Source organism: Protopterus annectens, chromosome 10.part0 (assembly GCF_019279795.1).
Source record: "Protopterus annectens isolate FY-2018-M chromosome 10.part0, PAN1.0, whole genome shotgun sequence".
In the NCBI taxonomy this organism is placed as follows: domain Eukaryota; kingdom Metazoa; phylum Chordata; order Ceratodontiformes; family Protopteridae; genus Protopterus; species Protopterus annectens.
Window position 1 is genome coordinate 1,781,166,402 of NC_056744.1, and position 24,837 is coordinate 1,781,191,238.

Genomic DNA, 24,837 nt, shown 5'->3' on the forward strand with positions numbered 1-24,837 from the left:
GGATTATTAGTGCTGGTTTGGTGTTTTTCCAAATTATTGAGGTTTGAAGTCACTAAATAATACTAAATAATGACAGACATTTGAATTTCTGTCCTTAGATCCTTCAGAAAATACATAATAATTTAACATCTGTTATAGACACTTTCTAAATTTATAGGACCCGTTTTTAAAATCGGTCCCTATTTTTGGGCCTGTGACCCCCCCCCCCCAATTATTTTTGGCTTTTTCCAGATTTTTTTGCACTGAGAGGTTGAGAGACATGATTGAATCTAGTTCTTACTAATATGGAAGAGTGCTGCACATCCCCTAGTGCAATGTCCTCTCTGGTAAGGTCAGACCACAAAATGGTCTCCTTTGAAGCAAAAATAAATCTGAGAAACCCAGCTAAACCTGGAATGTTCAGAAACTATTCTAAGGCAAACTTCCTACTATTAAGTGATAACCTGACAAAATTTCAAGCTCCCCTAAATCCAGAGCACACTGTTGCCGATGCAAAACTGTTCACAGAAACCCTACACAAGCATGTTAATTGCTGCATAGAGGCATCTGTACCCACCAGGAATTTGCACAAAGTAACTCAAACAAGGAGCTTTCCTGGTGGAATCACAACATAAATTGGCTGCATCACAGAAAGAAGATCAATCATGGCAAACATTAGAAGGTGTAGCACCCTTCAGGATAAAATTACCCTCATCAAACTAAACAAAACACTGAGAGGACAAATTAAGTCTACAGAAGCCAAGTTTTAAGTAAATTTGGCCTCCCAGGTCAAGGACAACCACACAGCATTCTTTAGCTATGTTTCCAACCTCAGAGGCAATACACAATTATGTGCAGAGTTCATTGTTAATGGAGCTATTTATACTGAGCCAGAAGATATAGAAACCTACTGGCAGACAAATTCAGCTCTAGCTTTACCTCTCTCTCACCTCAGCCTCTCCTCAGGAAATACCATCAAATATAACTCCCCCAGCTATTACTAGGGAACAGGTTCTCAATGCTGTCTCTAAGGCCAAGAACACTGCATCAATGGGATCTGACAATATCTCAGGCTGCCTTCTAAATAGCATGAAACATGACCTATTAGGCCATCTGGAATCACTATTTGACCATTGCCTCCAAATAGGCTTTGTACCTCTCGAATGAAGAGAGGAAACCATTATCTCTGTGCACAAAGGTGGGCCATCTGCAGGCCCTGGAAACTACAGAATAATAAGTCCTGCTATTCTCGTATACATACAAGGTCTTGGAAAGAATTGTGATGGGAATGATCAGTAATGACATAGGAAACCTCAAGACACTGAACCCAACCCAATTTGATTTTGTCAAGGCTTGGTGGACTTTTTTCTCAACCTGATGGACTTCTTTAGAAGATCACCAATGCAATGGAGAAGGGTAAAACAGTTCACACTGCTTACCTTGACTTGGTCAAGGCATTTGACACAATGACCCATGTAATGTCCCTGCTCTGAGCCAGTAATCAAGAAGCCTCAATCCTTACAACTGACATCGGTGAAGGATGTTCAGTTGGAACAAAAATGGATACACACCATATTTTCAGATGCAGCTCTCTGCACCAAGCACAATTTTCCTTAAGAGCACACAGGGAGTACACTGAGTCTTCCTCTCCAGGCCCCAAATAAGAATCCACATCGACCACTAAGGAGCTCTGTGTCCTTATTTCAAGTAGCTGACACACACACACACACACACACACACACACACACACACACACACACACACACACACACACACACACACACACACACACCTGGGAAAGGCTGACACAGATTCACTAGGTCTACCACCTCTGCCCAGACTATAAGGTAGTTACAATGCCATCAGCCAGCTACTCCAAGGCTCTTACAAGGGTACCCAATTACACTGAGTAAAATTAATACTAATACAAATGGTAGTGTTTGACCTATGCAACAAGACTTTCAGGAGCGGTCAGTGTCACCAAATAAATATAAGTACTCTCAAAGGTTAAAATATTCTCTAAAAGACCAGCCACAATGAACATTTTAAATATTTTTAATAATAAATAATAAAAGAACAGGAAAATACTGAATATCTATTTATAATAAACACCAGAGTCTCAGCCACAGGAAATATTAAAACAGCAAAGATGGAAAGGTTCACACAGATACAGAAAAACAGTACTTAACTAATTTCACTATATTTTCCTGACTGATCTAAAGGATTACTGTTCTCTAGTTCACTTATTAGAGCAAGGCAAGATGACATGGGTGAGTGGTCTTACTTTGTCAGGTTTCATAAACAGACTGCTGAGACCTGAGTGACATCTCTCACTAATAGCCAAATATCATTTCAGTGCTGGCTATAGAATGACATCACATCTTCTCACCTGATTCTGGTTCCCACACTACCCCCTTACTAGAAACTTGAGCCAGGATCTTGCATATATGTGTCATAATGCACACATGTAGACCTTTGCTAAGATGTGTTACTGCATCTAGAAGCTATAAAACAATTTTAACACTTTCACGCTTCCTACAGAGCTACTAAGCCATGCTTCTTACAGACATTTCATCTCTGGCTGCAGTCAGAACTGTGAGATGCAATCTTTATAGCCTAAACCAGGTAATTTAATTTCAGACTATTTTTCAAAGTTAGCTGGACTGAGATTAACCTCTTCTCTTCCAGTATCCTACAGTTATACAACAGTTTGACATACAGCTGTATTTCATTTCTGTACAGCAGGACCCACTGTTGGTACATTTTTTTAACACAAGCAAGTTTACAAATGCATTTTCAGCACAAGCACCTGTACAAATCAGTTTGACATACAAATGCCATATAATTCTTTACAAAACTCTAGCTAACTATGCTGGCATATGTTACACATCCCCTGCCTTTCTTCTCCTGGCATAGCTGGCAATACCTCACATAATCACACCACACTCAGGCATTGTTGACAAACTCAGGAGGTTATGTATAAACCCTTATGTCACCAGGTGGATAGGCAGGACCCAGGAAGGTAGAACTAGGGAGTCCACCTCTACAAAGAGACCAGTTACTAGTGGAGTCTCTCTGGGATCTGTTCTGGGACTGTTTGTTTTTGGTATCCACTTGTCTAAAGTCAAGGGCAATGTCAAGGACCTCTGACTGAACAGATTCGCAGAAGATTGCAAATTAAAAGCAGTCAGAGAATCTCCCTCTGACTGAATGTCATGGAATCTAGTAACTGCAACAACTATACTTGAGAGTCCACTGGAGGAACCTCAAGCAGAAACTCATTTGAGGGGCCATACAGATGTTTGTTGCCATAAGATCTCATGCCATACCCTGAGGCAAAGACCTGCTGTGAGTGGCTTCAAATGATGCAATTTGGACAATGCAGATTGCAGTGGAGGACTCCTTACTAGATCAGAATACAATTTACAGTAGAGAGTGCCTTGGGTGCATCCTCTGAATGTCAGTGTTTATAAATGCTCCATGTAGGACTTCATAGTCTTCACCATGATTTCAAAAGACCTTGTAAACATTCTTGAGCTGTGACTAATCTGTCTAAGGTCAATTCAGTTAGGTGACAGCTATCCAGGGAATGAAAGACCTTGACTTCTTGCAGTTAATGGTTGAGAACAACTACAGACATGGATTCAGTAAATACAGATGAAGGCTGAACTGAACCTCAGTGGAAGGGATTAGAACTGAAAATGACTGCCCAGCACTTAGAGATCTTTGGACTCCATGGCAATCTTTATGCATAGGGATGTTGTTTAGTCTCTTTCTTTCAGACAAGAAAAGGTGGACTGTCCCATGACCATTTAGAAAGTTTCCTTGGAGTTAAACTCCTTTAAGCTATTTAGATCCAATATTGACCTGATGTATTTTCATAGGTTCATAGGTAGGTACTAAGGTATTGGCCCTGGGGCCTATACAAGCTCAGCCAAAAAGGTACCCTGGCTTTTTCCACACAAGAAAATTATTTTCCTGTGCCACTGTCGAGCAGAGCCACAGAGGTGATCCCGGGGTGGATTTCCTATTTCCCATCCAATCATCAAGATTTTTCTTGAAGAGTGCTAATGAGGAGCTTTGTTTGATATAGATAGGTAGTTTATTCCAGAGTATGGGAAGTCTCTGGGACAGGAATCTATCCCTCCAGCATGTTCTGTTTATTGTGGTGGCAACGTTTAGGTCCCTAGAGTGTGTAGCTCAGAGGGATTGGGATTTCTTTAAGTGGAGCATGTCCAACAGCTCTGGGTTTGACATAGCTTTGTATGTTAGGCAGAGATTACCTCTGAATAGGTGATATGTGATGGAGTAAAGCTGGAGTTTTTTGAGACGGTCTGCGTAGTGCATCTGCTTGAGGCCAGTAATCCTCTTTGTGAGGTATTTCTGCTGTCTTTCCAGTTGTTGTAGATGTCTTGTGAGGTACATACCAAAAGGGGTGTTGTACTCTATAATGGGTCTAATGAGTGATGAGTAGAGGGGAACAATGACCTCTTTTTGTCTGGATGAGAAACATTTTGTGATGAGGTGTGCCACGTAGAAGGATTTCCTGATTACTTTGGCAATGTGGTTATCAAAGGAGAGACTACTGTCCACCTGTGTCCCAAGGTCTCTTATCACACTTTCGGTGTTAAGTATACTACCGCCTATGTTGTAGTTCATGGGTACAGAGTTTTTACCAAAGGGATGACAATGCACTTTTTGGCATTGAGCTTGAGGCCATGGCATTGACACCAGGCATCTGTCTCACTGGGGCCCTTTTGTAGGATGTCCACATCGTTAGAAGTTTCGATTATGGCTCCTAGTTTGCAGTCATGTGCGAACTTCATTAGCCAAAGACCTTTTGTGTTAGCCTGTACTTCAGAGAAGTAGATACTAAACAGGAGAGCACCCAGGACTGAACCCTGTGGTACTCCACTTGTCACTGGTCTTTTGTCTTATTTGCAGGCAAAAAATACTTGGAGTAATAACCAGCTACTATTTGCTCTTCTGGTAACTCTTGGATGTCTCTTGCAGTTAAGGCTTAACATATCTTTTTCCTTTTGCTTTCTTTTGATTGGGTAGGATGTCAGGCAATGGAAGAAACTGGGACAGAAGAGATGCATGAAAGAGAATTGTAAAGCCCCTGGATATTACTGCCAGAATCCACTTATTGTGCAAGATGGCCATCCATACATGCAAGTAGAGTGACAGCTGATTGCTGACTACTTCTACAGTGGTATAGTCAGGCAAGGCATCACAAAATAAATGGATTTTTTTCTAATGTTTTGGGCTGGCATCTTTTCTGGAAGTTTCTGTGTTCTCATTATTGGACATGGACTCTTCTGTGTCCTCAAAAAGGAGGTATTATGGTAGAATTTGGACTTTAATATAAACAGCTGTGAGGAGTGTTTCTCTTTTTCTATGTTATTGAGACATTCCCTTGACAATAGTACTGAAAAAGGCAAGTTTATCATTAAGGAATACCACCTTAGAATCCTTAGAAAAATCTGTGAGGTGCACCGAATGCGATGACAAATAGTTATGCTGGCACCTGCAGGCCTAGCCGCACCATCCACTGAATTGTGTGGGAGGTGCATAGTGTGGCTTAATGTGACGGACACACTCACTGTCTGCAAGTGTAACTTGATCTTGAGCTGTGCATCCAGCAACTACTCCTGGGACTTATCATCAGTAGAATCCCAGGGTTCCTATTAGAAGAACGAAAGTCCAAAATATCAAATGGCTGTATAAGCGAAAATGCCGTTCATCGATGTGTTTTTTGTGAGATCATGGTACACTGAAGATCGTGAAATTTTCCCTCTCCTCACTGTAGTGTGATCTCAGAGTTGGCATATATAATTAGCAGGGGGTGTTGGGGGCTGTGCCCCCCACAATAAAAGGTTTGAGGTCCGGCATTTCCGCTGTTTACAGCATTCGATTATATGAACTTTTGTTCATATAATATACACGCAGATCCCACTGATATTCACATGACTGTAAATGTAATTTTTGGAATAACATAAAGTAAAGAATGAATTGGGGGAATATAGATACATAGATAGATACATACATAGATAGATGTGTGTGTGTGTGTGTGTGTGTGTGTGTGTGTGTGTGTGTGTGTGTGTGTGTGTGTGTGTGTGTGTGTGTTTGAGTTGGGGGAACATATATTTATTTATCACTAGGCCAGAGGCCTCTGAAAATAATGGGGGAACAAAGGCCCAACAGTAGCGACAGATTTTAAATATTGCTCTTATAAACTTGGAAAGGTGATAAAATAAAAGGTTTTGCAATAGTATTAATTTTGAAGGATAGTCTGAAACTGAAATTTCTGTCATTATGAAGTGATTTCCATCCTTGATGATTTGCCAGAAAAACATAATTATTTTGAAGAACAAAGCAAAAATCTCAGGAAAATAAATCTAGACATTCTGTTAAAATCTGGAGAGCTGAAAGGTATGCCAAGGTGATATTCATACAGACTATGGGAACTTTGGCCAGGGAAGCAGGAATTTCCTTTTCTGTTTTCACATATTAGGTTGTATGAGATGGCCAAATCTAGGGATGAAAGCCAGAGTTCAGTAAGAAGGAGGAACTCCCTAGTGCTGCTGATGTTTGCATAGAGTTATTTCAATCCAATGTTATGAATTCTGTATCAGTTCTTATGCTTTCTGATGGAGGTTTGGCAGCTTGCATACGTCTAAAACTGGCTAATGAAGAGAAACTAGAAGGATTGTGCTCTATTCTGACCTGATGCCATTGATTGCTGAGGCTTTTCTCCTGCCATGATTGATGGTGACCCTATTGATGTTTCTGCTGGTACTAATTTGCTGAACAGATCTGTTAGTCTGTCTTCCAATTTGGGTTCTACTGTTACTGTATCTGAAGTTGTACAAGGAAAATGAGGTCAGCATTGTTTTATTTTAAACAAGAATAACATTTATTAACGAAATCTCAGTAGACAATATTACAACCACTGTGCAGTCACCATGCATGGTACACATGTCTTTCCTAGTGACTGGACAGTTACTCATTATTTAAGTAAGATAAGCAACAATAACTTGACAAATCTTAGTTATACAGCTGGTCTCAGCCCAATACTAGGGATTACATTCAAATGATGCATTATTTTGCAAACATTTATGCATTGATTTCTTTACAGCAAGATAACTGTATTGATTTTGGCAATAAATAGAATACAATCCTTTTGACTGTATATGTCTCTTTCACATATTGGGGTATATTATGCAGTTCATTAATTGCTATTCCTACAGGTTAGAGGATTAAAACCAGTTTCTGTATATACAAGTCAGGGAATAATAGTGTAAATGTATTATCCCTCCGGCTACTCAAATGGCCCTCACATTCCTTAACCTTATTCCAGCATATTTCACACTTTCTTTTGCCTGGTATCATCTTTATCTTCTCAGCCTTCACTCCTACATTGTTCATCTTTACTTTGGGTCTGCCTTCCATTTATTTAGACTTTTGCTAAATATTTACATATTTGCAAATCATCAATTCAACCATTATCTTATGAGTGGTGTGTTGATATCCTGCACTGATGATTTGCCTGATTACCTATTGTCAGCAAAATGAAATCTCCAGTCTTTTTATGTTTAACAGATTCCTGTATCCCCAACATTACTATCTATAATCAAGTCAACATTTTTTAATTTTATTTCCATCTCTCACCATTAGGGGTTTCCCTTTCCCTCTCCATGTCATATCCTTAAGGTTTTTTTGTAATGTCCTACTGTACTTCCTATGTTTACAGTTTCCTTTAACTATTTACAATAGTTACCTTGTGTCACTTTTTCCATTTCTTGTCTGAGCACTCATCTGTTTTGCTTAATCTCTTTCTTTCTTCAATTAACACTCCCACCTTCTTCTAAATTTCTCTCTTCCTTTGGGCAGTACATTCATCCTTTCTTTTTCCATTAATTTCCTCATCAATATCCAGAGATCCTCCCCTTTGGGCCTTTCTGTCTGTTTCCATCTCTTGCTTATAGCTTTTAACCCCAATAACAAAACCACTCCTACTTTTCTATCACTTCCTCATAGACACTCTACACAAACCCTAAAAGAAAAAAAGTTTATCAGTACTAACTCCCCCATCCTCTTTATCCCTTACCAACTGCCTTACTTCCCCTTTTGTATTCTCATAGTTCCTCAGAGTCCCATAATATATGTGTCCATGTTCCTGTCTCTTTTTTTCACATCTCCAGCATACCCTATATGTTAATTAAGCCAGCATTCGTGGCCTGATAGTGTTGCTACCAAAAACAAAGTTAACTTCAGAAAAATCACACTATATAGTATATATTCAAGCTAAATGTGATTTTGCATTTAACCATTGTTATGTTTGGTACAGTTTAATTTCTCCACTAGGATTTAAGCGCCACAATGTCTGTTTTCTTATTTGTTAAGCTATGACAACATTCTGAGATATTACTTTTGAGACATTCATTTTATTGGGCATATTTATTTTTACTTATTGATGGAAAAATAATGTTTACTCTTGGAATTAATTTTTGTTTACCTGTGAAGTTTCACAACCTAAAAAAGTTACTGCACAAATCAAAGCTGATGATATTTCTAATATTTCTTAAATTCATCTTCAAGCTTTCACTGTGGTTATTCCTGGTAGGCTAGTTTTGGAAGTAGAAACTCAGGTGAGATATTACATTTAATTGCTATTTATGCTCAACATCTATAAAATATACTATTTTATTTATTTATTTATTGTATTTGTTGACTGGGAAGGTCCACTGGGTCAAAGAGTGCCGATTTACAGTGGAGGCCTGGGGAGAAAAGCTCCGCAGAGATATGCATACATACAATCTGATAAAACACAGTAACAATGCAATGCTTACAATGTGATTAAGGACAAATATAAGTAAATAAATTAATTAAATATTTAATAAAAACTGACTTGAAGGGAAGCATTGTATTTGGAAAATGTTTGAAAATGTTAAAACCTTGTTATTTTATTTTTGAGAAGTGTTTGCATTCTCCATAAAAATATACAAGGACAGATAGACACTTGTGATATGCCTAAGGTGTTTGATAGTATTCATTGTGGTCAGATGTGATATGTTTTATGAGCTTATGAGACTGGTGTAAAAATCTGAATGCTGGAAATCATTTAAGGCAATACATGCATGCAGGTGTTAGTCAATGGATATTGGCATGCTTATAAAAAAGGGAAAGCATTTTTGTCAATCTTTTCCATTAAATAGCAGCCTTTTTGGTTAGTTTATGAATCATACCTCTCAACCTATTAGGTCAAGAATTCTGGACAAAGCCAAACATAATGGAGAGGGGGAGGCAAAGGCTTAATATCAGGGACAGATTTTAAATATTGTTCTTACAAGCTTAGAAAGTTGATAGAATAATAATGTTTACAATAATGTGCATCGTTGAATGATATGAAATCTAAATCTAAAATGCCTGTCATTATTTAATGACTTCAATCGTCAATCATTTGCCAGAAAACTACAATTCTGGGGGGAATAAACCAAAATTATTACGCAAAAAATCTCAGCGTTTTGTGAAAATCTGGACAGTTGAGAGGTATGTTGCGAATGCTGTCTTACATATAGTTCATAGACATGCTTCATTTATAGGGACACAGCACCAGAATTTATTGATATGATTACTTATTTGTGCATTTCTTCTTATAGCAGTGAATTACTTATTTGTGCATTACTTCTGATAGTAGTGAATTACTTATTTCTGCATTTCTTCTTATAGCAGTGAATTTCTTATCTGTGCATTACTCCTGATAGCAGTAAATTACTTATTTGTGCATTACTTCTGATAGTAGTGAATTCCTTATTTGTGCATTATTTCTGATAGCAGTGAATTACTTATTTGTGCATTACTTCTGATAGCAGTGAATTACTTATTTGTGCATTACTTCTGATAGTAGTGAATTACTTATTTGTGCATTTCTTCTTATAGCGGAGACAAACCAATTAGTAAAACTATAAAAACAACCTAGCCAAGCTACAGTTTTCACTGTGTTATACCTTAAACCTTCTATAATAGAGACCCATGGGATATATGACCTTTAAGGACATCAAGGGTTTCAGCTATATGGCTTATAAAGGTCCATGATGTTTTAGTTTTTTCACTTTAAGTCTTTACGAATACATTCAGGCTAATAAAGCCAAAGCAAAACCTAACTACCTGTGGACATGCGTGTTTCGGCCTTCTTATGACCTCTTCAGGACAGCATAAGTGGTGATTTGGCTATAGTTTAGAAATACAGGGTCTTTGTACCCAGCTGATGTCTATTACCATTAAGGTATCTGCAAAATATCCCAACTAACATCCAAATCCAAAAAGTAAAAAGGTAAGACAGACAATCTAATTAATAAAATCTACCAGAAAAACCTAGCCAAGGTAGAGTTTTCACTGCATGATACCTTAAACCTCCTGTAATAAAGGCCCATTGGATATATGCAGATGACCTTTTAAGCACATCAAGTGTTTCAACTATATGGCTTCTGAATGTCCATTAGTTTTTACTTTTTTATTTTAAGCCTTTGTAGATACATTCAGGCCAATAAAGTCAAACCCCACTAGCTATGGACATGCGTGTCTCAACCTTTTTACTTTTTGGTTTTGGATGTTAGTTTGGATATTTTGAAGACACCCTAATGGTAATGGACATCATCTGGGTGTAAATATCCTATATTTTTGGACATCTGCTGGGTGTAAAGACACTGTGTTTCTGAAGTATAGTCAAACAGTCCACTTATGCTGCACTGCTGAGGTCAGAAGAAGGCCAAAACATGCAAGTCCACAGCCAGTGAGGTTTGACTTTATTGGTCTGAATGTATCCACAATGAAAAAGTAAAAAGTCATTTACATTCAGAAGCCATATAGGTGAAACACTTGATGTCCTTAAGGGGTCATTTGCATATATCCCATAGGCATTTATCTTCTATTATGGTACATGCTAGACAATGGTTATTGAAGCATAAGCAGTTATAGGGTAGTAGTGTCCTGCATGTATTCTGTATACAACTTTTTCATTATACATTGATTTTCCTTTTTTCTTCTTCTTGTTTTGTAATATTGTTTTTGGATGGTTGATTTTATTGTAAAGTTGTAATAAAGCACCGCTACTCATCTTTTACATCTTGACCCACTGACACAGCTAGTGCCTGTGGAGAATTACCTCTACTCCAATGTACAGTGTTCTCAGAGTGTTATGTAATGGTGTCTGTATTATCTTATCGAAGTTTCAGAATATCGAATCTGATATGGTTGACACCATATCATCGAATTCTGAAACATCAAAAGATAAAAAAAATGCCTAAAAACAAAAATAAATAAAAACTTACCTTTGCAAGCAGGGGGGCAAGCCCCCTGCACCCCCCCATGTGGGGGGTTGCACCCCACCAGCCCCCCCTACTTAAATATGCCAACTCCAAGACCGCACTACATTGAACTAAATGTTTAAACGTTTGATTTTTTTTTGCTTTCCCTAATCTGATGCCAACAATATCAGCTTTGATATCGTCGGCCTTCGACAATGTAAAGTAGACCCATGTAATGCGTGTGTGTGTGTGTGTGTGTGTGTGTGTGTGTGTGTGTGTGTGTGTGTGTGTGTGTGAAAGAAGTGTTGTCTAATATGTGTGTGTGTGTGTGTGTGTGTGTGTGTGTGTGTGTGTTTGTGTGTGTGCGTATAAGTGTGTGTGTGTGTGTGTGTGTGTGTGTGTGTGTGTGTGTGTGTGTGTGTATTGCACCAGTGCATAGAGAGAAGTCCAGTGGATTTCAGTGCTTCACTTACAAATGTAGCACCTCCTCCCCTTGAATAATAAATTGCTTATACTGAATTAAAAAAAATAGTATGATGGAGATAGGCAATAGGAACTGGCTGGCAAATGACAACAGCCTCAAAGTTACTAGGCATCTCATCCAAATGATGACATATTCAAGAGGATGGCACCCCATTTATGCAGGACTGCAGTGCAATTGATCTACATGGTGTGGTAATAGAACCCACAGCCTTCTGCACTAAAAGCAAGCATGCTACCTGTTACAGCACTTACAATGACTCTGAGCCAATAACCTATGAAACTCTGCAACTAACATTGACAGACTATAAACCTCAATGATTTTAAATAAATAAATAAATAAATAAAATTAAAAGAGACCAGGCAGTTGGTATGGAGGTTTAAGGCACTTGCCTGTCAATAATAAATGTTCAAGGTTTGACTCTGAGCAAAGTCACTCAATTAGACAGTGCCCCTATCTGGGACAGTTCACCCATATACAGTATATGCTCAAGCTGTATGTGATCCATTGCTCTAAATGAACACATCCATTTCAGCAAAGCCACTGTTTTGTGTTTACAGAAGGCAGATTTTTTAATAGCAAACTTGGGCTTTTTTATGTTTATGGAAGGCAGATTTTTTTTAAAGCAAAACTGGGCCCTCCAGCCAAAACTGGCCTAGGCAGCTGCCTAGGTTACTAAGTGCTGGATCTGGCTGTCCACAAACATACACACACATTGCACTCATATTGCAGTAAGGCACAAGGGTACATGTACACCCTACAGAGGTCAATTAGCTTTTAGCAAAAGGCCTCCAACTGGTTTATCCAGAGACATAACAGTGTAATGAAGGGGGTAGCTGCATCAGGTGCAAGCTTTTTGTCAGTGCAATCAGCAGATACCAGTGGTGCATGTATGCGTATGGCATAGGCACTGAATTAAAGTTATGGCTGAAACAACTGCAGAAAAAAAATTTTTTGGCCCACAGCTCTGGAATTTTGCTTTTCAGCTTTGAGTTGAGAGGATGCCAGTGTGAGGAACTTCTCAAGGATGACAAACAACCCAGCTACAGTTCTGCACTCTTCAATTAAGTTGAGGACCAAAAAGGTTTTTCAAATTTGAAGATAAAAAGTCCTTAGAGTAAGTAAAGAGCTGTTGTATCAGATAACCCTTTGAAAAAGTGCCTAAAATAAAATAACCCTTTCAAAACATTAGCAAAGAGATATACTTACTCCTTGCTACTATTGTCAATACAGAGATAATCACTGAATGACAAGGACATGATCAGCATTGCAGAGGCAGTACTGAACTGGTCCCTGCAAAATGTCTATCTAATCACTTAAGGAGATGTAATCACAGTCACAGCTGCTTAAATGATTTCCAGTACTGCTGGCAGCCTTACAGGTCAGTGACTGATAAGCAACTCTTATACACTCTGCCAGTTTAACCACCTTAGAGCAATTGCAACGCTGACTGAATACCATTTAAGCAACCAAGATCACAGTGATTACATGGACTGCTTAAAGACACTGATTAGCACTTCTTTTACAATGATGACCATGCCATCTAACAGCTGACACCTGAAGAAGGTGTCACTCTCATCCAACTGTTCTTACAGCCCTCTCCATGGTAGAGACATTACTGTATGCCCAATGATGCTCTGAGTCTTGAGACCAAAACTCATGTCCTTAAGTATGTAGTCATATCTGCAGCATACACACCCACTTGATTGCACTGATACAGCAGCTACCGATTGTAATTTTTTTTTCACAGATTCAATTTTATGTTAAGTAGTTGATACATAGAAATTTGTAGAATAATTTACTTTGGAATAGCTCTTCTGCCTAGTTTAAGTAACTCATCATTGAGCAGAGGAATAACTTTTCAACTATGAGGAATTTTGGTATGAAATTGTCAGGGTAGCTGATTTAGGAATCCTTCCACCAAACTTCTATGCACCATTGTGCTATTCTGTTTCTAAATGTTATCTCACCGTTGTGTTTGTAAATAACATTTTGCATCCAAGTTGCAGAAACACAGTGTCATTGCTCAGCAGTGGTGTTCTATAGATGGTAGGTTAACAATCTAAGTTTAAAATGTTGAGTTTTAGCAGAATTACACACAAGTTAAAAAAAAGATTGTGTTAATAGTTTTAACTAAATGATTATTATGTAGGGTGCAACTTTATAATTATGCAGAAATTGTGGTATAACATTTTCAGGGTAATCATTTTAGGGACTCTTCTTGCTGTTATGTGCCATTGTGCAATTTCATTTGCAATTGCCTTTTTCCAATCATTTTTGTAAATCTGTTTTTTGATCCACATTTCAAAATCTTGGTGTCACAGTTGAAGTTGTGTTATGGTACATTGCAAACATGAGCACAAAATGATGACTTTTGGCAGAGTTAATAGCACTTATTTAGAATAACCTTCTGCGTGTAGGTTGATCTTTCAGTATTCCAGATGTGCCATGTGATTAGTGTGTTTACAATATATCTGACAGCCATGGCAGACCTAATGTATTTAAGGGTGGAGGTAAACGTCCTGAAGTGTACTGTACTGAGCATGATGGATGGCAACCCAGGTATGCTGAGTAATTATCTTGGAACTCTATCACAGGTAAGATTCTGATGTCTAATGCTCTCTCTCCATCTGACAACCCCTCAACTTTAAGTTGAGAAGGTGAGGATCAAGAAAAACAATAAAAATCTTTCCTTTTAAACTATAGCAAACTACTTGCTATATTTGTAACAAGGAGTTGCTGCACTTTATGTCACACAAGTAGGAGATAAAATGTTTCAATTGTGACCACAAATGCAATATTGAAATTCATGAATGTTGTTAGTGCACTGAAGCACTGAAGACTGATCGTCATCTCCAGTCACAGTCCCTATCACTTCGTGCTTGGGGTATCTGCCCCCTTCCCCTACTTTAACAAAGCATCTGACTGTATTTGTGTGTCATTCATTCTGAGCGGGTCATTAGTACACTTTCTATGCAGTACATGAGGATCTGTTGTATGTAACATATATCATATGCAGCCTTGGGACTCTGTCATAAGTGAATTCCTGTATATGATTTTTCCATTGATTTTCAAGTACAGATCATGCATATAAATCCTGTCCAGGCTTAAGCTGACTCATGTAATCCTAATAACAAATGATAGCTGACAAACATATTCCTAAATAATTTTTTCACACTACATTTCCTGTTAAATTGCAGCGATTCTCAGAGTGGCACAATGATAAAAAAATATGCATATTACTTGCACAGCACATCTGTTTTTGTTTGTTTATTTGTTTGATGTTTGTTTACTAAAACCAAAATTACATTCTCTTCAGAAATATTTTCATAGTAGAACTGACTTACACAACTTTGCTAATTGCAGTAGGTGTGTGAGTATACCCTCCAAACTGCGTAATTTCCTGTACTAGAGATTCAGGGTTTGAACTCATCCGGTACTGGTGGAAAGTAAAATGAATTCTGAACCTGTCTGAGTACTGCATTACAGAAAACTGTAAAAGAAGCATAACACAATTACTTCCTGTTTCAAGATAAAGTCATTATTAGTTTAAGATAATTAAGCAAAAATATAAATTATATCGACATTTATTGTACATATTTAAGTAAAATAAATTATTTTCAAAAACAAAATATCTGTAAACAAAAAAATCTGTGTTAAATATCATTCTAACAGTTTTATGCTGAATAAAACATATACATCAAAAGGGTTATTTCTTAAGTATTTGATCTGGTCACCTGCTCTTGTCCAGTGTAAAAGGATCATGTTATTTGAAATCAAAAGTGAGGTGCAAAAAAGTGTGCAACACACACACACGCACACACACACACACACACACACACACACACACACACACACACACACACACACACACACACACACTCACAGACACACACACATGCACACGCACACGTACACATGCACACACACACACAAAGATCTCATTGGCATTTCTGCTTAGAGTTAAAATCAACTCAGCATGGAGATAGAGGAGAGAGCACATGGTTAATTAACATTAAAATTTTTCCACAGACTACCTTCTTAATATACAGCTTCTGTAGTGAGATCACTATCAACCAGAGCTAGATCATGGTTTAATGAGACCGTAAGCTGTGTAATGGACTATCCCCCTACCCCTCAACCATACCAATATTCCATTACTTGGTTGTCTCTCCTCAATTACAAGAAAAAAAATGCTCAGACATGGCAGTGTACATAGTATTTTCTTGTTTCCTTTTACAGTAATCACAGATTGATATTTAAAATATATATTTCATACTTTACAACAAAAAACACTCACAGACATTTTCTAAACAAAACAAAATTGTCTCACATTGAAAACACACTTAGCATGAGCAACATTAATTTTTTTTTTCCCCTGAAACTTATAATTATTGAAAATGCATCTCACAGGCCAATAGACTACAAGAGCATGTTGGCATTCATGGTCAAAAAACATATAGTGAAACATTAATTAGTGGCTATGTGAGGGATACAGGAATTCAAAAGACAAATATGTAATGTATTTGCTAACAACCAGGGACAGCCCATGGGATGCAAGTGCCCCTTTTTTAGGGGCAGCCCAGGAGCACTGTCTGGTGAAGTACAGAAATGAAGGCTGGAGGAATCAAACCACACATTACTAGAGCAGCTCATTAACAGCTCATACCCTTACTCTTAGGAATTAAGTACCAGACAGACTGTTGTATCATTGTGTGTTTCACATCTGAGTGCCTGCAAATAGCAAACTAAATTAAAAATGTATTCTTAGTTAAAATATTAGAGCCTATATTATAAGGTCGATGGTTGAAAACATCGAACACCATATGGTTGACACCATATGGTCGATGTCTTCAAACGCCGACCTTATAAAAAGACAAAAAAAAAAGAAAAAAGTACCCTAATGGGTTTAAGTAGGGATCAAGCCCCCATGCACCCCTCACACCCCTGCTGCTTAAATATACCAACTCCGAGACCGCACTACATTACAGTAAACGGAAATCTCTCCTTACAGAGATTTACGTTTACACGTTCAAGATTTTGAGCATTCACTATTCTCGTGTCGACAATGTCAGATTCAACATTGTCAGCTTTCAAGAATATAATATAGACCCAGAATATTAATATTAAACCCATAGACTTCATGCTGACCAGTTTATTCATAGCCAAATAATATGCACACTGTCTCCAGTCAACAAAACAAGCAAACCAAGCAGAACATCCAAAAAACAGGGTTCATATGACAATGCTCGTGTTATACCACAACTATTGTAGGAATCAGTGAAGGACTGAGTGTACCTTGGGCTCCAATCTGTTACAAATCATGGACCTCCAGACACATTCTTAGGATCATGCAGACATAAATGTGTTTTTCATTCACCTGTCTAATTGTTTAAATTCTATTTCTTGTTTAATACAGCAACATTTGTAGTTTTGAATATGTTTTCAATAAGCAGCAAAGCAAAATGTATAAACCAATAATGAGAAAAGTACTAATTTCAGAACGTTTCGACCATAAAAAGGCACTCATATTCCTGTAATTATAATCTACCAATATCTGTACTCAGCATTTAATGCCTCTTTATCAGCTATGTACACATCACATGTCTGATTGTGATAAAAATGGTCACAGCAAAATATTCCAATTTGCTTTACACATATGAACACTAATCCTGCAAAGACAGACTAGTGACTTTTTAACTTTCATCTCATCCTGGTCAGTCACTTTTATCTACAGGCATTCCCCAAACCCAGCAAATACAGCCACATTGTTGAGTGTATACTTCTCCTACACCTGCGTCAAAAATAATAATAATAACCAAAGTACAGTATTTCAAATTTGTTTCAAACAAGAACACAGTAGCCAAAGTATTCCAAGTTAATTCATACACACACACACACACACACACACACACACACACACACACACACACACACACACACAGACACACACACACACACACACACACACACACACACACACACACACACCACGCGCATGCACACACACACACACACACGCATGCACGCACACACACACACACACACACAGACACACACACACACACACACACACACACACACACACACACACACACACACACACACACACACACTAGTCCTGCAAAGCTATGTGTATACCCCTTGTTACGAATAACTAAATTACGTGTACTTTATTGGTAGCGTTTTATGAACTACATGAAATTATATAAAGTCCACTCACATTATATTGTAAGACTCAGCCATGTGGAGCACAGTTTAGAAAGGAAGGTATTTATGAGAGCATAAGAAATATTAACCACCTGACCACATATATTAAGTTAATATGGAGAATCTCCGCAAAAGTATAGTTATCTATGGGGCGGCGCAGTGGTGCAGCGGTTAATGCTGTCGCCTCACAGCAAGAGGTTCTCCGGTTCAATTCTCGGCTGGGGTGCCTTCTGTGTGGAGTTTGCATGTTCTCCCTGCATTCGCATGGGTTTCCTCCGGGTACTCCGGTTTCCTCTCACATTCTAAAGACATGCTTCTGGAGCATTTCTCCCCGGGCCTCCGCTGAAAACAGGATCTGTGGAACCTAGTCGGACTTTCCCGGTCAACAAATGTTAAATAAATAAATAAATAAAATAAATCTGAATAATCCCACAATCCCACATTAAAGAGAACTATTGATAATGGAGAGGTCACTGCTGACAAACAGCTTTGTATTTCAGTCTTTCATGTACAAATGCAAAGCCTGCTGCCCTTGAAGAAGAAATTGCCTGTGTTGCATAAACATTTTCTGAACTAGATCAGCTGTGCAATAGGGAATGGCTGGTAAACAATACCAAGTTCAGAGTTACTAGGCATGCAGTACAGAAGACCATTAAGGAGCCTAGCCCAAATTCCCAATTGCTCCAAAACAATGTCTGGTTAAGTAACTTTCTCAATGTCAGTCAGTAATAAATGAAGGTGGAAAGATTCAAACCCTGCACCTTTACCAGAGGGGGCAGCTCATTAGTATGTTAGAGCTTTAGTCTTCTGCACTGCCAGTATAACAGTTATTAACCAAATTTAGAAAATCCTTTACAACTTGATCTTGTAGAGATGATCGTATCAAAGTTACAATGACTCCATAATGGATGCTGAAGATCAAACAGTTCTGATCATCCCTCCAAATAATGCAGACTATGTGACTTGACCAATGTCAACACCTTTGCATTTACTGGAGGCTATATAGAAGGTACTGCAAAAATATATCATTAAAAGGAAACCTATTTAAATTGCTAAACTATAAAATTATTAGATTATATATATTTAAATTACTAAACTATAAAATGATTAGACTATATTAAACAATACAGACATTGATGAATGAATGCAATCTTTAATACATTGAATAAATCAAAACAAATTAAGACAGTTTAATGCTAGAGCAACCTTTATTCAACAACCCACAAGTCATACATATATCAAAAATATAATTGCATACAACATACTGCCTTTTGGGGGGAGGGGGCTTACTTGCTTGTGAGACACTTAACATTTCATTTTTGACCTGCCCGTTTCTTCTCTGTCATCAAGAATAGTTTTTCTCCTCTGCCATCACTCAGTACATGGCCGACCTATTTCAATGGCTAATGCCATACTGTTGCACCATACACCTCAAGAGTCAACAGAGACAGATCATGGACAAATAAATGGTGCTCTATGCAGTTTAACAAATGAGGCCAATATTCTATTACTTGGCTGTTTCTCCCCATTTACCATAAACACTGTTCAAACCTGGTAGTTTGCAAACTATTTTTGTCTTTACCTTTACAGTTATCACAGATATTTGCATATCATTTAACAATGATGTCAGGAAGTTTGTTTCTCTTCTTGTCACCATGTTTTATTTTCTAAATAAATAGCAGCACATCTAAATTATAATTAATAGGAAGATTAAACACAGACAGCAGAAATATATAGACTTTTATCTTCATGAAAAGAAAGGACAAACAGGTTCTGAAATATTCCTTCCAATTGTAGTTTACTCATAACATCCAGCTAACTAGTGCGAGGAGCTGAGAAATAGCATTTTTCATTTAACTACAACTATTTAGTGGTGTCTTTATTTAGCTTTAGTGCTGTGTAACTTGCTATCATCTGCCTATTGCTGATCTCTGTCTGCATTTGATTTTGGATTTGGAGTTATTAATTTAAAGTTTGGTTACTTCCATTTTTTTTTATCTTTACTCTTATATTGCATTTTGTTTTGTTTTATTACAATTTTCTTTTGAGTTTTAAGAGGTCTTGGTAAAGGTCAGTTTGAAAAGAATTATTTTGCAGACAGTGAATAACATCCAGCAAATTAGTAGGAGAATCTGAGAAATATCATTCCTCATTTAACTAAAAATATTTAGTGGCACTTTTATTAGCTGCAGTACTGTGTGACTTGTTGTTCTCAGCCTGACTATTGCTGATCTCTGCCTGCATTTGATTTTGGATCAGAATTATTTATCTAAGGTTTGGTTACTTCCATTTTTTTATCTTTAATCTTATATTGCATTTCATTTTGTTTTAAGTTTTTTGCTCTTTTTGGAGTTTTAATAATTCTTGTTAGGGTCAGTTAGGAAAGAATTCTTTTGCAAACTGTGAATAACACCCAGCTAATTAGTGGGAGGAGCTGAGAAATAACATTCCTTGTTTAAATTCAAATATCTAGTGTCATCTTTATTTAGCTATAGTGCTGTGTGACTTGCTGTTCTTTACCTATTGCTAGTCTCTGATTGGTTTTGATTTTTCCCACCCTCCCACTACTCCTGTTGTGCTTTTAAACTTGATAGCTTTTGAGTTGCCCATCTTTACTTTATAAATCTGATTTTGGACACTCCTTCCAGTCTCATCCCATTGGCTCATTCTACTGAGCACCAAGAGGTCACCTGGGAAGGACATCTTCCATAGTCTTTTGAACCTGAATTATTTTCTGTTTCCTACATTCACACTTACTAGAAAGAATTGCACTTTATACAGCAGCTTTTAATGTATTTGTGCATCTGTCTATTTTGTTCGGCTTTTTGCTGCACATTCTTAAGATGTTAATTAGCATTTATTCTGCTGCATTTATCACTGCTTGTTAGTAGCTTAGTTAATTGCAACTGTTATTATACACCTCTTAGTTCTGATTTAAGCAATTGAGCTCCAAACTAGTTACCTCACACTAGGAAGGTTTGTGATCTACACTCTTTGGTAGGAAAGGTATCTTACACTCTTCTGACTTGCTAATTGCTGGTTGAAGGCTTATTGTGTCAGTTATTCTAAAAGTGTCTTAGTTCTGGTTTAAGCACTTGGGCTCCAAACCAGTTATTTTACATTAAGACAGTTTGCGGTCTACACATTTGTAGGACGAGAGGGTAGCTTCCACCCTTCTTAGCTGGGAATTGCTGGTGAAGGCTTATTGTGCCTTTTATTCTAAGTGTCTTTGTTCTGGTTTAAACACTTGGGCTCCAACCCAGTTATTTTACATTAAAACGCTTTGTGGCTACATTCATGTGGCAGGAGATGATAGCCTATGCCCTTCTGAGCTGAGAACTGCTGCTGTAAGTCTTTTGTGCCTTTATTTGGCTAGAAGGCTAGCTTGTTTAAAATTTTGAATTTCTGTGCCTTAAGTGTTCAGTGACCATAATACTTGAGGAGAGGAGTGTTGCTGGTTTCTGCTAAACTCGACAAAAGTTAAGACTTGCATTAACATATTCATTGTGTCAGCACTTGTTTTCCCTGCATTAATTGAATGTTTCTGTGTTGAATATCTGCACTTTTTTATAGCCTTTATTTAGAACTGCCTTGGTTCCACTTTAGTGAGATTAGAGGGGACATGGTTCATTTTCTTGCCCAGGAGTGTGTAAAAGAAAAAAGAGTGCTTCTTTTTGATTCACCACAGGACCTTCTTTGTGTTTTTTTTTTAATTAAATCTCCGCTGCTCTTTAAGGATCACAGTTGCACAATACTTTGCTCATAATCTACGAGCTCAGAGACATTTGGTGACCATTTTACCTGAGAAGAAGAGTGCAGCTGGTTTCTGCTAAACTCTACAAAACCGAAGACTTACCTTCTCATATCTACTGTTTCAGCACTTGTTTCTTGCATTGTTTTTTCATAGTTTTATTAATTGAGCGTTTCTGTTTTGAATATCTATACTTTTTGACCTTTCTTACAATCTTTCGTTAAAACTGCCTTGGTTCCATTTTTGATAGAGTAGAGAGGACCTTAGTCATTTTCTGGGTCATGACTGTGTAAAGAAAAGAAGAGTGTGTTGTTTTTGATTGGCCACATGGTCTTAATTGTGTTTTTTTACTGAATCTACTCTGTTTTTTAAATGACGCAGTTGCATAACACTTAGTTCATAATTTACAAGCAAGCTTAGAGTTATATTACCACATTCACTGTTTAGAACTTGTTTTTCACATTGTTTTGTCACAGCTGCATAAATTGAGTGTTTATGTGTTAAATATCTGAACTTTTCACCTTTTATACAGTATTTAGTTAGAACTGCTGCTCTCCGTGCAGTGGTGCTAGCAGTGGTTTGTATAGTCACTGATATCTTGCAGTGTAATTCCCACTTGTAATGTGTGTAGAAGATAATCTCTCACAGTGTGAGTTTCCCTTAAAATACTCTTACTGTTTAGACAGACTTTTTAAGCTACTAGAGTATCTAGTTTTTTCATAGCTTAGCGTTGCTCAAAAAGTTCCTTGTTTTATTGACCTATTCAATGTTTAAATTTTCCCCCATTCCTCCTTAGTAGATCAGTAGCCATGAATATGCACTTCCTGACTCTCTCTGTGGCCCGTCTGGTTGAGGTGGGAATTCTGAGGCATTGTAGCAATTGCATCATGCACACTGACATCCCACTTATTCTTAATAAAACAGATAAAGCATGTGAGAGGTATAAATACACTTTAATGGTGGAGGCAAAACTCTCTTATATCAATAAACTAATGCTGCCAGTGACACTTACACCATGCCTACTGCACAGGGTAAAGACCATACACATAACATTACTTATTCTGAGGCACTTACAGGTAACCTAAACACTAAGATCTCCTGTACAGCATAATCAAAAACACCACCCACAGTTACACATAGTAACACTGTATCCAAAGCATCTACAGCTAAGACCTTAATGCAAACCAGTGCACAGCCAAATTTCCCGGTTATTGATAATTCTGTGGTAAGGCACACCATTGCTTCACTCACCACAGGAGTCACAGGTAGCTACCTTTCTGAGACTAGGATGTGTCAAGTCACACAGGCACTTAGGTCATTGAACCACAGGTACCAAAATGATGCTGTTATAGTTCATGTGGGTGTCAATGATCTGATAAGTACCTCTCTTGACTATATGAAGGGAGACATGATCAAACTCACTGATTATGTATCTCAGACAGGTATTTGCCTAGCACTGAGCAGCATACTACCTTCTCCAAGGATGATGCCACATTACCAACAGAAAATGATTGATTTTAAAAACTGGCTTAGCTTCTGGTGTCAGTCCATTCAGGGGAGTACAATATTTGATGGCCTGGGAAGACATGGTTGACAGACCATGCTACTTTGCAGAGATGGTCCACGTTTATCCCCTCTAGGCTTTTGGATATTGGCAAACACCTTTTCCACATTCACAGTGCCTTTTTTAGGCAATACCAAACTGATAAACTTCCCGACTTAACTAAACCTAAGAAGGAATATTTGAAGGTGGTACTTCTCAATGCTAGAAGTCTTAGCAATAAACTCCACTACCTGCAAGCCTTACTCTCTCTGGAGAGTATAACATCTGTGCAGTAACAGAGACATGGTTTAAAGTCATGGAGAGTACCCCATCAATGCAAGCTTATAATGCCTTTCACACCTTTAGACCAGCTACTACACAAGTCTCAGTCTGTATTAAAAACAGCTAAGTAATTCTTATAACAAAGATACATTTGATTTTGCACAGAAAATTGCAAATGTTAAGGTATTAGAATCTGATTTGTTAATTGCCCTTGACATAAAATCCCTGTATATTGTAATACCAAATGCAGAGGGAATGGAAACAGTCAGGATAAAATTAATGAATTCAAAGCTTTTCTCAGACAGTACAGTCAGACTATTGATGGAGATGCTTGATGTTATTCTCAGCTACAACTTTTTTAAGTTTAATAATGATATTTATCATCAGATCAATGGAGTAACAATTTTATACAAATATTTGTATGAAGACTGGGAGAAAGCAAATGTATTGACAGACAGATTTGTTGAAAATATTGTAATGTACAAATGTTTTATTGACAACTTTTTTTGATATGGAGAGGGGGAGTTGACTCTTTTAATATGTTCTTAAGTTATATTAATGAAATCAGTTCATACCTAAAATTTACATCGGCCTGTGATGTGTCATGTATTTCATATCTAGATGTGATCATTTTTAAAGAAAATGGGAAATTATATACCAGGATAAGTAAAAAGAACATGCAAAATAATGCATATTTACATTTTAGTAGCATGCACCCAATAAAAACAAAAAAATATATAGCTAAAGGTCAACTAATGACAGCCAACAAATTGACTATGAAGGAAGAAGGCTTCTTCTATGAGGTGCCAACTTATGCAATAAGTTTATCAGCAGAGGCTACCCGGTGGCTTTAGTAAAGAACAAATTTACTGAGATGTGTAATTTAAGGAAAAACAACAATTCTATTACACCCAAATTAAATAATGTAAATTACAATATTTCAATGCAGATTACCAACAGTGTTGATACCAGGGCTATTAAAGATATAATTAATAACAATTGGAAGAGTTTTAAAAGTTGTCCAGAGGTTTATATAATAGGTTGAGAACATCCAGTCTTTGTTTAGAAAAAAGGAAGAAGTTTCAAAAACTTTTTCCACAGTAAACTAAATGGCATGAGTCTGTAAGTAGCAATATAGGGATGTACCATACCCTTGCAACATATAGGTCCCCCTCCATGTCCCACGAAACCCATGCTATATATCTCAATATACTTGAGTCTCAAAACATTTAACCAAATACAGTATTCATGGGGGATCTCAACTACCCCTCTACACATC

General features: G+C 37.5%; 1 protein-coding gene across 1 annotated transcript in view; it reads right to left on the reverse strand.

Annotated features, from left to right (window-relative positions):
* The window catches only part of LOC122814494 (integrin alpha-M-like), a 646,884-nt gene that overhangs the window by 335,203 nt on the left and 286,844 nt on the right, over positions 1-24,837 (reverse strand). The window contains exon 5 of the mRNA XM_044087069.1: positions 15,120-15,265. Coding sequence (XP_043943004.1) covers positions 15,120-15,265 — 146 coding nt within the window. The remainder of the gene's footprint in view (positions 1-15,119; positions 15,266-24,837) is intronic.